The sequence below is a fragment of the Rhododendron vialii genome, chromosome 6a (genome assembly GCF_030253575.1).
Source record: "Rhododendron vialii isolate Sample 1 chromosome 6a, ASM3025357v1".
In the NCBI taxonomy this organism is placed as follows: domain Eukaryota; kingdom Viridiplantae; phylum Streptophyta; class Magnoliopsida; order Ericales; family Ericaceae; genus Rhododendron; species Rhododendron vialii.
The window spans coordinates 10,833,935-10,844,577 of NC_080562.1; the positions used below are offsets into that span (position 1 = coordinate 10,833,935).

Consider the following 10,643-nt stretch of genomic DNA (forward strand, 5'->3'; position numbering starts at 1 on the left):
AAATGAATTGGAACTGAACAACAGGAAGGAAAACAGGAAGTGTCACGCGCTGGAACGGATTTTGCTGCATTTAAATGGATTTTGACCTATACAAAAACAGAGTGTGAGTTTCTATTTGAGTACGATGGAGTAAAACCTGGTGTAGGTAAACTCAAGTCTATGGGTGTTGGCAAGCTCTGTGCGAGAAACCTTTGATTCGAAGATAGAAATTGCATTCTTCAGAGTTTTACAACACGGTTTTCATGTTAACCAAGTAAGAATCAAAGTACAATTATCAAGACTACTAGTTTGCCAGAATTAGAGATTATCTCAGTTCGAGTTAGTTTCTATTCGAACCCAAGAAGAGGTGGGAAAATCTCATGCTAGAGTTGCAGAAGCTGTCTATTTATTTCTTAAGAGTTTCGATATCTACAGTTAGTTTTTCTTTTCTTCGGTTTGAAGAGCGTTTGTGGTGTTAGCTTTTGTTGGTTTTGCATCTTTTGGCTCTCTAGACTTTCGCCTAGCATTTGGTGACAGCAGCTTAATTAGAATTGCTTGAACGGAGAATCTTCGTCAAGGTGTGGATTTATTGACTTTTGGCTAAAGACTAATAAAGGGGGAGACCTCCCAACTCCTCCATTGATGGCAACTCTCAACTCCCATCATCCTTTGTTAATGGCAAATCACCCACAAATAACACCCAATGATTTCGTAAAATCAATAAAAAGATTTTGGAGTATATATTGGGAGCTCTCAACTCCCAACACACTTTTATTTTATTTAATCAAAAGTGTGTTTACTACAATTATGTAGTATGCATTTGTCTATCTTCCGTTGGTTTTATCATTCAACTATTGATCAACTAATATGATAGAGACTTCTTGACACATTGATACGTGGTTCATACACTTAATCGTGGATTCCATGACAATATGTGGTATTGGAGTATCTCGAAGTACTACATGGCCTTGCTCCGAGAGCATTAAATAATTAGACATCTCCCCCTCACTAGTAAAAACTTTGCAAGTCTTCATTAATTTTATAAACCGTTTAGCAGGTTTTCTGCTCGTATCGGTTAGTCGCACCCCCTCCCCTATGCCTTCCCTATAACAAAGTGTTGGTTGGTATTGAAAGTAAAATATGCAAATTCATGCATACCATAAACCTCGATAATGATGGAATTAAATTTCATATTCCTAAATTTATCTCCTCACGACAAGACCAGAATAGAAAAATAAGACATTTCTAAGTTAGTTTACAACTTTCAAGTATTCTATCCACCTCTCACTTTTCTTTTCCCCGGGATCTATGCATGTTGTATAAAACTCTCAAACCTTTTCATTTATAAAACTCTCTAAAATCTTTGTTGGCGATTCCCAGCTGCCTACCTCTTGTCCCTTATAGTTTATCTAGAACCACTCTTTCTTCATTTATCCTCGGACATCAATTTTTTTGGGTGCCCTCGTTCCGCTAAGATTCTTAATTTTTAAGTACTTATTTTTTCGTTTTACGAGATAGGTCATTCTCTAACAATACATCATACAATTTTATAAAAGGTGGGTTGGTGCTACATATCCTTGAAAGTTGCTAAGCATTTTCCTCGGACAGACAACAATTTTTCGAAGCATTTTCGCTAAGAATGTTGTCGTTTTGCTCACAACGTACTCATTAATTAATCCTTATCGATGGGGTTAGCTCGGTGGTTAGAGTTTAAGCGTCGAATTTTATAAAAGGTGGGTTGATGGCTAATTTATCGCTCACTCTTTGTTGAAGTGAATAATTTCAAGAGCTAAATGTTGAAGTGAATAATTTCAAGAGCTAAATATGATGATTTGCGAACATAAGTGGAACGGGAACTACATGTAGTCACAGATTACGGAAATTAGGGTTGCAAATGAACCGAGTCATTCGTGAAACTGTTTGAGGCTCGGCTCGGTAAAAACTAGTCAAGTTTGATTCGTCAACAAAGCCAACCGAACCTGAGCCTCAATTTTAGTTTCATTTAATAAATAAACCGAACTTGTCAAACTTGTACCAATGCTAGGGCCGGCTCAGAATTTGTGAAGCCAAAAGCGAATTTTTTAAATGGGCCCCTCAATCTACTTTGCGTAGTTAAAAATACTGAGGGAAAAAAACCTTAATATGGAAATCATTACAATCATTTGGGAGCATAAGTACCCAAAATCGATAACCATTAGAATCACAGTTTTTATGTAGACCTAATTTATGGGCCTATAAAATTGGGGGCCCTCAAAATTGGTAAAAAAAATCAGAGGCTTAAAGCGGTGGTTTTACGAGCTTTAACTCAAAGCCAGCTTTGCCTGAACATGACAACTTGTGAATCTAGAGTATACATATATATATCTCATTAGAATATGTATAAACTTGTACATATATACGTGATGAAAATTTTATAAAGTGTATACAATTTTAAATGTACAATACACTTACATTTCTATATGTTTTACAATCTTATTTATTTGCGGCTAGAGCTGCATGAGAAAGGATTATTTAATAGTATTTTTTACTCATTACAGCTCGTGAACAAGTTCGAGTTCGACTCAAATATAAACGAGCTCAACTTGAGCTCACCTTGTCATATTTTCATTGAGCTCTTGTTCGTTGAAAGTTAAGGAAAGAATTTGAACATTCTAAAGCGCAACTCAATTCGACTCGTTTGCAACGGTGCGGACAATCCCTTATGTATATTCTATCTAGTAATCTAGTTCTATTTTATAGTTGAACCATCCTTGTTCTTTTAGCCGACTCCCTGTCCACTTCCGTTACCTTCGTTAAGATCTCACAAATCTTAAAGAGATGATCTCATACATCCTTACAATTAGCTTTGACTAGATATCGATAATAGCACTATTGGAGCACACTTCTTAAAATAAATATAAATGTTGTATATATTTATAAATGCAGCAAGTTTTGGGGTTGATATTTTCTCTGCTGAGTCAACTAAAACACGGTTTCGATTACCAAATGGATCCAATATGGGCCCAGAAATAATAAAAACTACTCGGTTTAGTCCCTTGATTTGTTCCTATAACATACATTCTTAGAGCATTCCCAATGGGAGATGGAAACTAGTTGCTATACTTAAAATACAACCGGATGCAAAAAAAAAAAAAAAAATCCCTCCGATGGGGATGTAAAATGGAACAAATTGGGTGGTAAAATGACAGAGATGGAAAATGAGATGGATATTTCCATCTCCATTTGACTACAACTATAATTGACAGGTCATCACCCAACTGATTCTATCAGAATTTTGGACAGCCGGAGTTAACTGATTTCATCATAAAGTTGTCGGAATTTGGAAGAACGCGCCGGAATCTGCAAGAACACGCTGAAAGCCCACCGAAAACTGATTCCAGGTCCGAAGATTACCGTCTCCGACCCCGATTCTTGACGATCCATGGACGGTATAGATGCATGCTGCCGGCTGTGCCCTTCTGAAACCCTCGCCGGCTGTGCCCTTCCAGCCAATATTTCCCTTCGGTTTGGAGAGAGAGAGAGAGAGAGAGGGAGAGAGAGTAAAGTAATTTTTTTTTAAGTCCTCGATTACTGGATACCAAAATTATTTTTCGACGGAAGTAGTACTTGAATTAGGGTTGAGAAAGTTGGGTAAAATTAAAGAGGAGGGAAAGTTCGTTAATTGTCCATCCATTTTTTACATTTCACCATTGGAGAGGGGTGAGTTCTATTTTACATCCAATTAACTTTTAACCACTTTTTTCATCTAAAATAACTATCCATCCGGTTCCAAAATACATCTCCATTGGAGATGCTCTTATAGGGTTAAAAACGAGCTGAGTTGAGTCGAGTTGAGTTTTGAAGTGTGTAAACTCGGCTCGTTCAAAACTAGCCTTGCTCGTGCTCGACTTGAACCCAATTGATTGAGCTCGAGCTTGAGCTTGACTTGTTTAACATCAAGCTGTTTGGGCTTGATTTGTTTATTAAACAAGCCTCTACAAATGAACCGAGACTCCACGAATGAGCCAAGTTATAAATAATTTGAACTCGACTCATTTACTAAATAAGCTTAAAACTCGAGTTCAAACTCAATTCGTTTGAAGAAAAACCGAGCCAATGACTTCGAGCTGGTCAACAGCTCGGTGCGTTTGCGGCCTTGGCAATTTGTCAAATCTCCACGTCCGTATGGTACCTATCAATAATATTCCGTACCCATCAGACACGCAATATTAATTAACCCATTACCGTCCACGATACATCACCCCTCTTTCTTTGTTGTGTGGTCGACGGCCTACGCGGCTACGCCTAAATACGATACATCACCCCTCCCTTTCTTTGTTGTGTGGTCGACGGCCTACGCGGCTACGCCTAAATATATTTACAACCCCCTCTCAGCCTCTCTCTCTCTCTCTCTCTCTCTCTAAAAACTACATGGTACAAGATGACAACAGGCAAGGCAGGTCCTGCACCTAGTCTTGAGTGCTGCATGTGTGGAGATTGTGGCCTTTCCACTGAGCTCTTCGACTGCAAAGTTTGCCAATCCAGGACTCAGCACAGGTAACAACCGAACAAATATCTTCGATTTTCTAAATCTTGAATAGATTCAAATCCAAATCCCCGAATTCCTTTGATTTCTATGTTTTTCTTATCTGGGTTTTTCAGATTTCGACTCAAATTACCGAAAAAAATTGACAATTTTTGCTTTTGGGCAATTCAATTTTTTCAGGTACTGTAGCAACCAATATCCAAAAGCAGAGTCGTATAGGGTTTGCAATTGGTGCCTGATTCAAACAGAGAAAACACAAGTCTCTCCCAATAATTCATCATCATCAAACAAGACACCCAGCAGCCAAGATCACGATCACGTGATCAAGAAGAAGAAAAAGCTTATCAATGGAAGCGGAAGTGATCACAATCATGGAGGTCAAAAGGGGAGTTCTCCTTTTCAGATTCCAGTCAATACCCCCATCAAGAAACAAATAAGGTCGCCGGAGGAATCGCCGGCGGCGGCAGTAGCTCGGAAAAGGCTCATCACCAGTGGTGGTTTGGAGGGGAGGTTGACAAGGACAAAGTCAGAGGAAATATCAAATGGTGGGAACCTCACAAAACAAGTGTTTAGAAATAAGGTGAGGAGGTATAAGCTCTTGGATGAGGTCTCAAGCCAGTGATTGAGAGTTCAATAATTGAGATGACTCATTTTGATGTAAGTATATATGGTTGTGGTTTTGTTTGGTCTTTAAGTTTTTATGGGCCCAATTAAAAAGGGTCAAAGGATACATAGCATGTAGATAAGTATGGAGATGGGGATCAATGTGTGTGCGGAGAACCCTGGGGTTAGGGCGTCTCTAATGGACCTTATAAAATACTAGTACTCAATAAGTTGAATAGCTAAAATTTTAGCTAGTGACTATGCAAAAACTAATTTCGATGAACTAGACAAATTAGGTCCATCCACATTTCAGTATTTTTTGGTATTAGTAGTATATAATATAAATAGATTCTTGTCAACCCTAGCTAGCATTGGCTAATTGATTGATTGAGAGAGAGAGAGAGAGAGAGAGAGAGAGTACATATCATTTACAAAGGAGATTACTAATCGCCCCCCTCCTGACACGGCTCCCCTTTTCCCCTTTTACCCCTACCCCTCTCTCTCTCTCTCACTGCACCCCCTCTCTCTCTTTCTCTCTTTTTTTGTAAAATTTTAAATATTAATAATTTTTTTTCAAGTATTTTTTTAATAAATTATATATTTTTGAAATCTACTCAACGAAACCTATCAAACGAGCCTAATATTGATAGTGTAATAATCTAAAACGGAAAAATTATATTTTTGTGGTAGTTTAATATTAAGAGGACGTTCGGCTAAATAAGCCACTTGGCTTATTTTTTTGTATTTATTCAAATTTTTTTTTTGCATTTGTTAGTTTTTAGTCAATTTTTTGAGAATTATTGCTTCGTCATGACGAGAGGAATCTAAAAAGTAAAAAATTACGATCCAAACTTAATTTTTTTGAATAAAGACAAAAATAAGCCAATAAGCCAATTTTTTCGTCTTTATTTAAAAATAATGAATTTCGATTGTAGTTTTTTACTTTTTAGATTCCTCTTATTATGAAAAAGCAGTAATTTTCAAAAAATTGACCAAAAACTAACAAATGCGAAAAAAATTTGAATAAGAACATTAAAATAAAATAAAAAATTTGCTTCCAACCATCGGCACCAGAGAATCATTGGATGGATTTTATAACGTTGGGACTTGTCCGCATCAAGGTACAACGTTGTACTACATACATTTAATATGATTGGCTTCGAGTTGTCTCACTCACTTGCCGTTGAGCTCCCATCCAGTTCCATTCGCAGCGCGCAAACATATAGCTATTGGCCATGTTAATGGAAATCACTTCGTGCAAGTTTTCCTATACCATCATTATCCTCCTGTACCACCCATTTTCATATGGTGGAGGCGAAATGCATCAAATGAAGCACACAGATGGACTCATCCTTATGAAGCACGCCTCCAATTGTGGTATGAAGTAATGGGGATAGAATCGCCGGGACGAAAAAAAAAACAAAGGACAAAAAATAAAAATAAAGAGATATTATACTGGGTCCAAAAAAATCATTTAATTTAAACACATTATTTCATATTCAATATTTGACTTGTTTGATAAGTTTCGTTGAGTAGATTTCAAAAATATAAAATTTATTTAAAAAAAATATGTGATTTCAACATCTTTAGACAATTTGTATATTAAAAAATATAGTTAAAAAATTAAATATTTCAAATTTCAATCCTTTTGAACCGGTGGAAAGATTTTAATTTTTTGATCATTTTATCCTAAATGGTCATAATTAAATTTTGACTCTACGATCTCGTTGATTAACCCTAATAAATATTTGATTCAAACGGATTGAAATTTAGGACACTCAATTTTTCAACCTCTTTAGACAGTCTAAACTACCAAAAAATATAATTTTTCCGTTTTACATTATTTCACCATCAATATTAGGCTCGTTTGATAGATTTCGTTGAGTAGATTTTAAAAATATAAAATTTATTTTAAAAAAATACGTGCAAAAAAAAGTTATTAACATTTAAAATTTTATAACAAAAAATAAAATAAGAGAGAGAGACAGCGGAGAGAGAGAGCAAGAGAGCGCATGAAGAGTCGGGGGTAAAACGGGAAATTGAAGAGGGCCCGTGTCAGGGGGGGCCTGACACGGGGGTGCAGGTAACAGCACTCTTTACAAATCCCATTCAAGAACTCTCTGTCCCACGTGCTTACATGCTTTTTCATCGAGTTTTTGAATAACAAAATTAACTTCACCTTCAACATGGTAAGTTAGTTCTTTAGCTATAAAAGAGGTATCCTTCTCTAAACTTAGTGCATTGGAATTTTTTTTGTACCCCTTTCTAGAGGTGAGAAAAAAAGAGAGCAGCAATGAGTGCCAACATGCTAGTTTTAATAATGGTAGTCATCGCAATCTGTCTTAGCCTGATGACATATGCAGATTCGTCGAGGACTATTTCATTCAGGCATGCCCCTTTTGCTGGTAAGTGCTAGATTCCATAATGCCTAATTATGCATGTGTATGTATAGATTTGGAATTAACATGCATAATTAGTCATCATGGAATCTAGCACTTACCAATAAGAAAGGCACGCCTATATGAAGCAGTCCCTTACGGAGCTGCATATGTCATCGGGATAAGGCAGATTGAGATGATCACTACTATTATTAAAACTAGCATTTTGGCACTCAATGCGGCTTTTTTCACTTGCCTTCCTACCAAACACCTCGAGAAAGGAATACAAAAAAAATTTCAATGCACAAAGTATAGAGAAGGGATACCTCTTTTATAGCTAAAGAACTAACTTTATAAAAAAAAAGATCGTGGAAGGCGATATTAATTTTGTTATTCAAAATCCGATGACAATGCATGTAAGCATGTGGAACAGAGAGTCGTTAGACGAGATTTGTAAATGCTTCTCTCTCTCTCTCCCTCTCTCTCAATTAGCCAAATGTTGGGGTTGACAAAAAATCTATCGATATTATATAACTAGGTGGACTGGTCGTGCATGCTAGCACGAGGATTTTTTTGCTCGTTGTTTTTATGGTACATGTATTTTATTTTATTTTACTGTTTCTTATGTGGAAATGTAAGCAAGATATATGTAGCAGACATATCATCGAAGTCATTGTAATTTACAATACTAAATAGTTTGGAAGCAAATTACAAAAATTTACACATGTTGTAATTTACGATGATTCGAAGTTTGAAATTTGCTAAGTTGTGAGAATTCTGGAAGTAAATCATGCAAACCACCATGGCCGAGGACCTTGCCCGTTGGTTGTTAATTTTCTACATTCATATGCACCCAAAGTTTGCAACAAAATAACGTCTCTTTTCCAAAATCTAAATCATTCATCAATTCATAAGCAATGATTTACAAATTTCCACACAAACTGTGAAAACATTGGCAAAATTAAACTCATTAACCCAATAGACATCTTTTGGAATCTACTAGGGACACCAAAGCCTCGTTACAATACCTACATTGCGCGAACGCATTCCGTTACAAAACATCTCCCTTAATAGGCCGCTACAAAACATCTCCCTTAGGCAATTTGTCAAACAACCATGAAATGAGGCTCGACTTTCTACTTAAAAAACTGCACACTACAATAGCAATTGAGCCCATTTGGTTGGTTGTAGAGAGCATCAATTATACCCAAAAATACACTACTAAGAACAATTTTACTTGCCCACATCTACGATCAAGTTTAGGCCTAACAAAATTATGCATTTGAGATTGGAACTACTAAAAATCAAAAAATAGGAAATCTAGCATTTGAAAAGCAAAAATCGGTATAGTGTTTTCGTGTCTAATTGTTTTAAGTGTCGTGGAGTCCCCCTCCCCCCCGATATCAAACTTCCTTACCATCTAAAACAACCCTTGAAATTACTTTGACATACTTTTCAACAATATACAAATCCAAGAGGACTATACCTACATCATTAGCATTTTAAAATGGTTTAAATAACATGATAATGCTGCTTATCATTCCAATGTCAAGGGTAACATTTGCTTTTCATTACAACATTGCTTCATACCAGTGAAAACAAAATCCCAAAAGGAAGAAAAGTCTTAGCATATGATAATTCAAAGAACCAAAATGCTGGGAAAACAATAAACAAACTATACCCTCCTAGACTGAACAATGCAAAGAAACAAAAATCAAGCTCAACATAACATATCGCCTCCAAGTTGTCACACCCTCGATTTTGAACACATAATATTAATAGCTCTCTCTCATATAAAATATCATCATTTCCATGCAATAATACCCATAAATACCAACATCCTTTCACAATATGCATTCGAGGATCACCGCCCAATATTCCATAAGTTTGAAAAGAGAGACAAAAGATAAATATTTTTACATTCATCCCAAATCAAACGGTATATGGGTAAAGTTACAATTCCATCTACAAAACATGATCTACACTAGATGGTAAAATAACTCTTCTATGTCAACTTCCGAAAGAATGTCCAACCATGCACTTCAAGCAATCTATGTTACTGACCTTGATTTGTACATGAAAGATGGAAGGGTTGAGTATACACCTACCTAGTAGAAAAATCTCCAATTAACTCTAAATATAAATGTAGTGACAAGTACTAAGGAAATTTATAATACGAGCAATAATGTTTAAAATAAGATAAAATAATGTTTAAAACAAGATAAAAAACATACGGTACCACTGTAACTTAGAGAAAATCATAGAGCACACATTATCACCACTTGTCTCACACCTCAACGTATCGTCTCCCTCATTGCTATCGTCAAGTTTCCTTTGTAAGTCTAATAAGCCAAAGCAATTAGGGCTGTTCGCAGTTTGGTTCGGATTTCTAAGAATCCGAGGACCGAATCGCTAGTCACGGTTTTTACAAAATGAAATTCGTGTCCGGACAAAAAGTCTTACGGTTCGGTTCTAATCCGATTCGTGACTCGTGGATCAGTTACGATTGTCCACGGATTTTAGCAAAAATAAAGCTAAAACATATATCACACACTAAAAGGGAAGAATGTTACATTTAGAATTAAGTTTAACACTACCAAAAAGTACTTGTTACATAAACTACCAAATGCATACTTACAGAAATCAGATTCAAAAGAATCTAAACACTAGTAGGATTGTATCATTATACTCCCTCCGTCCCTTTTTAAATGTCTTAGTTTGAAAAACACGCAGTTTTAAGAGTCAACTTTCACCTCTACTTTACACTTTTTTCATCAACTTTTCTCTTCACATTTTTCACATCAATTTTTACCTCTACTTTCCAAAATTATTTTCCACTTTATACTTTTTACATCAACTTTTACTTTCACTTTCCAAAATTATCTTCCACTTTACCCATTAACTTTTCAAAGTGGACACTTATTTTGGGACAGCCTAAAATAGAATACTGGTCATTTAAATAGAGACAGAGGGAGTAGTACATAACATAAAAGAACTGGAAAAGAAACGAACTACTGAAACTCAACTAGGGTTACCCATAATTTATACGAAAAAACTATGATTTAATCCCTATATTTTATGTACATCTACAATATATCCATTATTAAGATAAAATACTAAAATTGGGAGAAAAAAGTGTTAACATTCTATCAATTTAT

At 35.8% G+C, this 10,643-nt stretch overlaps 1 protein-coding gene across 1 annotated transcript; it reads left to right on the forward strand.

Moving 5' to 3' along the window:
* The first annotated feature begins 4,221 nt into the window (after window positions 1-4,221).
* LOC131331397 (uncharacterized) lies at window positions 4,222-5,352 on the forward strand. The gene is made up of 2 exons (XM_058365319.1): window positions 4,222-4,515; window positions 4,685-5,352. Exons 1-2 carry the CDS (start codon window positions 4,400-4,402, stop codon window positions 5,124-5,126), a joined length of 558 nt encoding a protein of 185 aa, XP_058221302.1. The 5' UTR covers window positions 4,222-4,399; the 3' UTR covers window positions 5,127-5,352.
* Window positions 5,353-10,643: the final 5,291 nt, after the last annotated feature.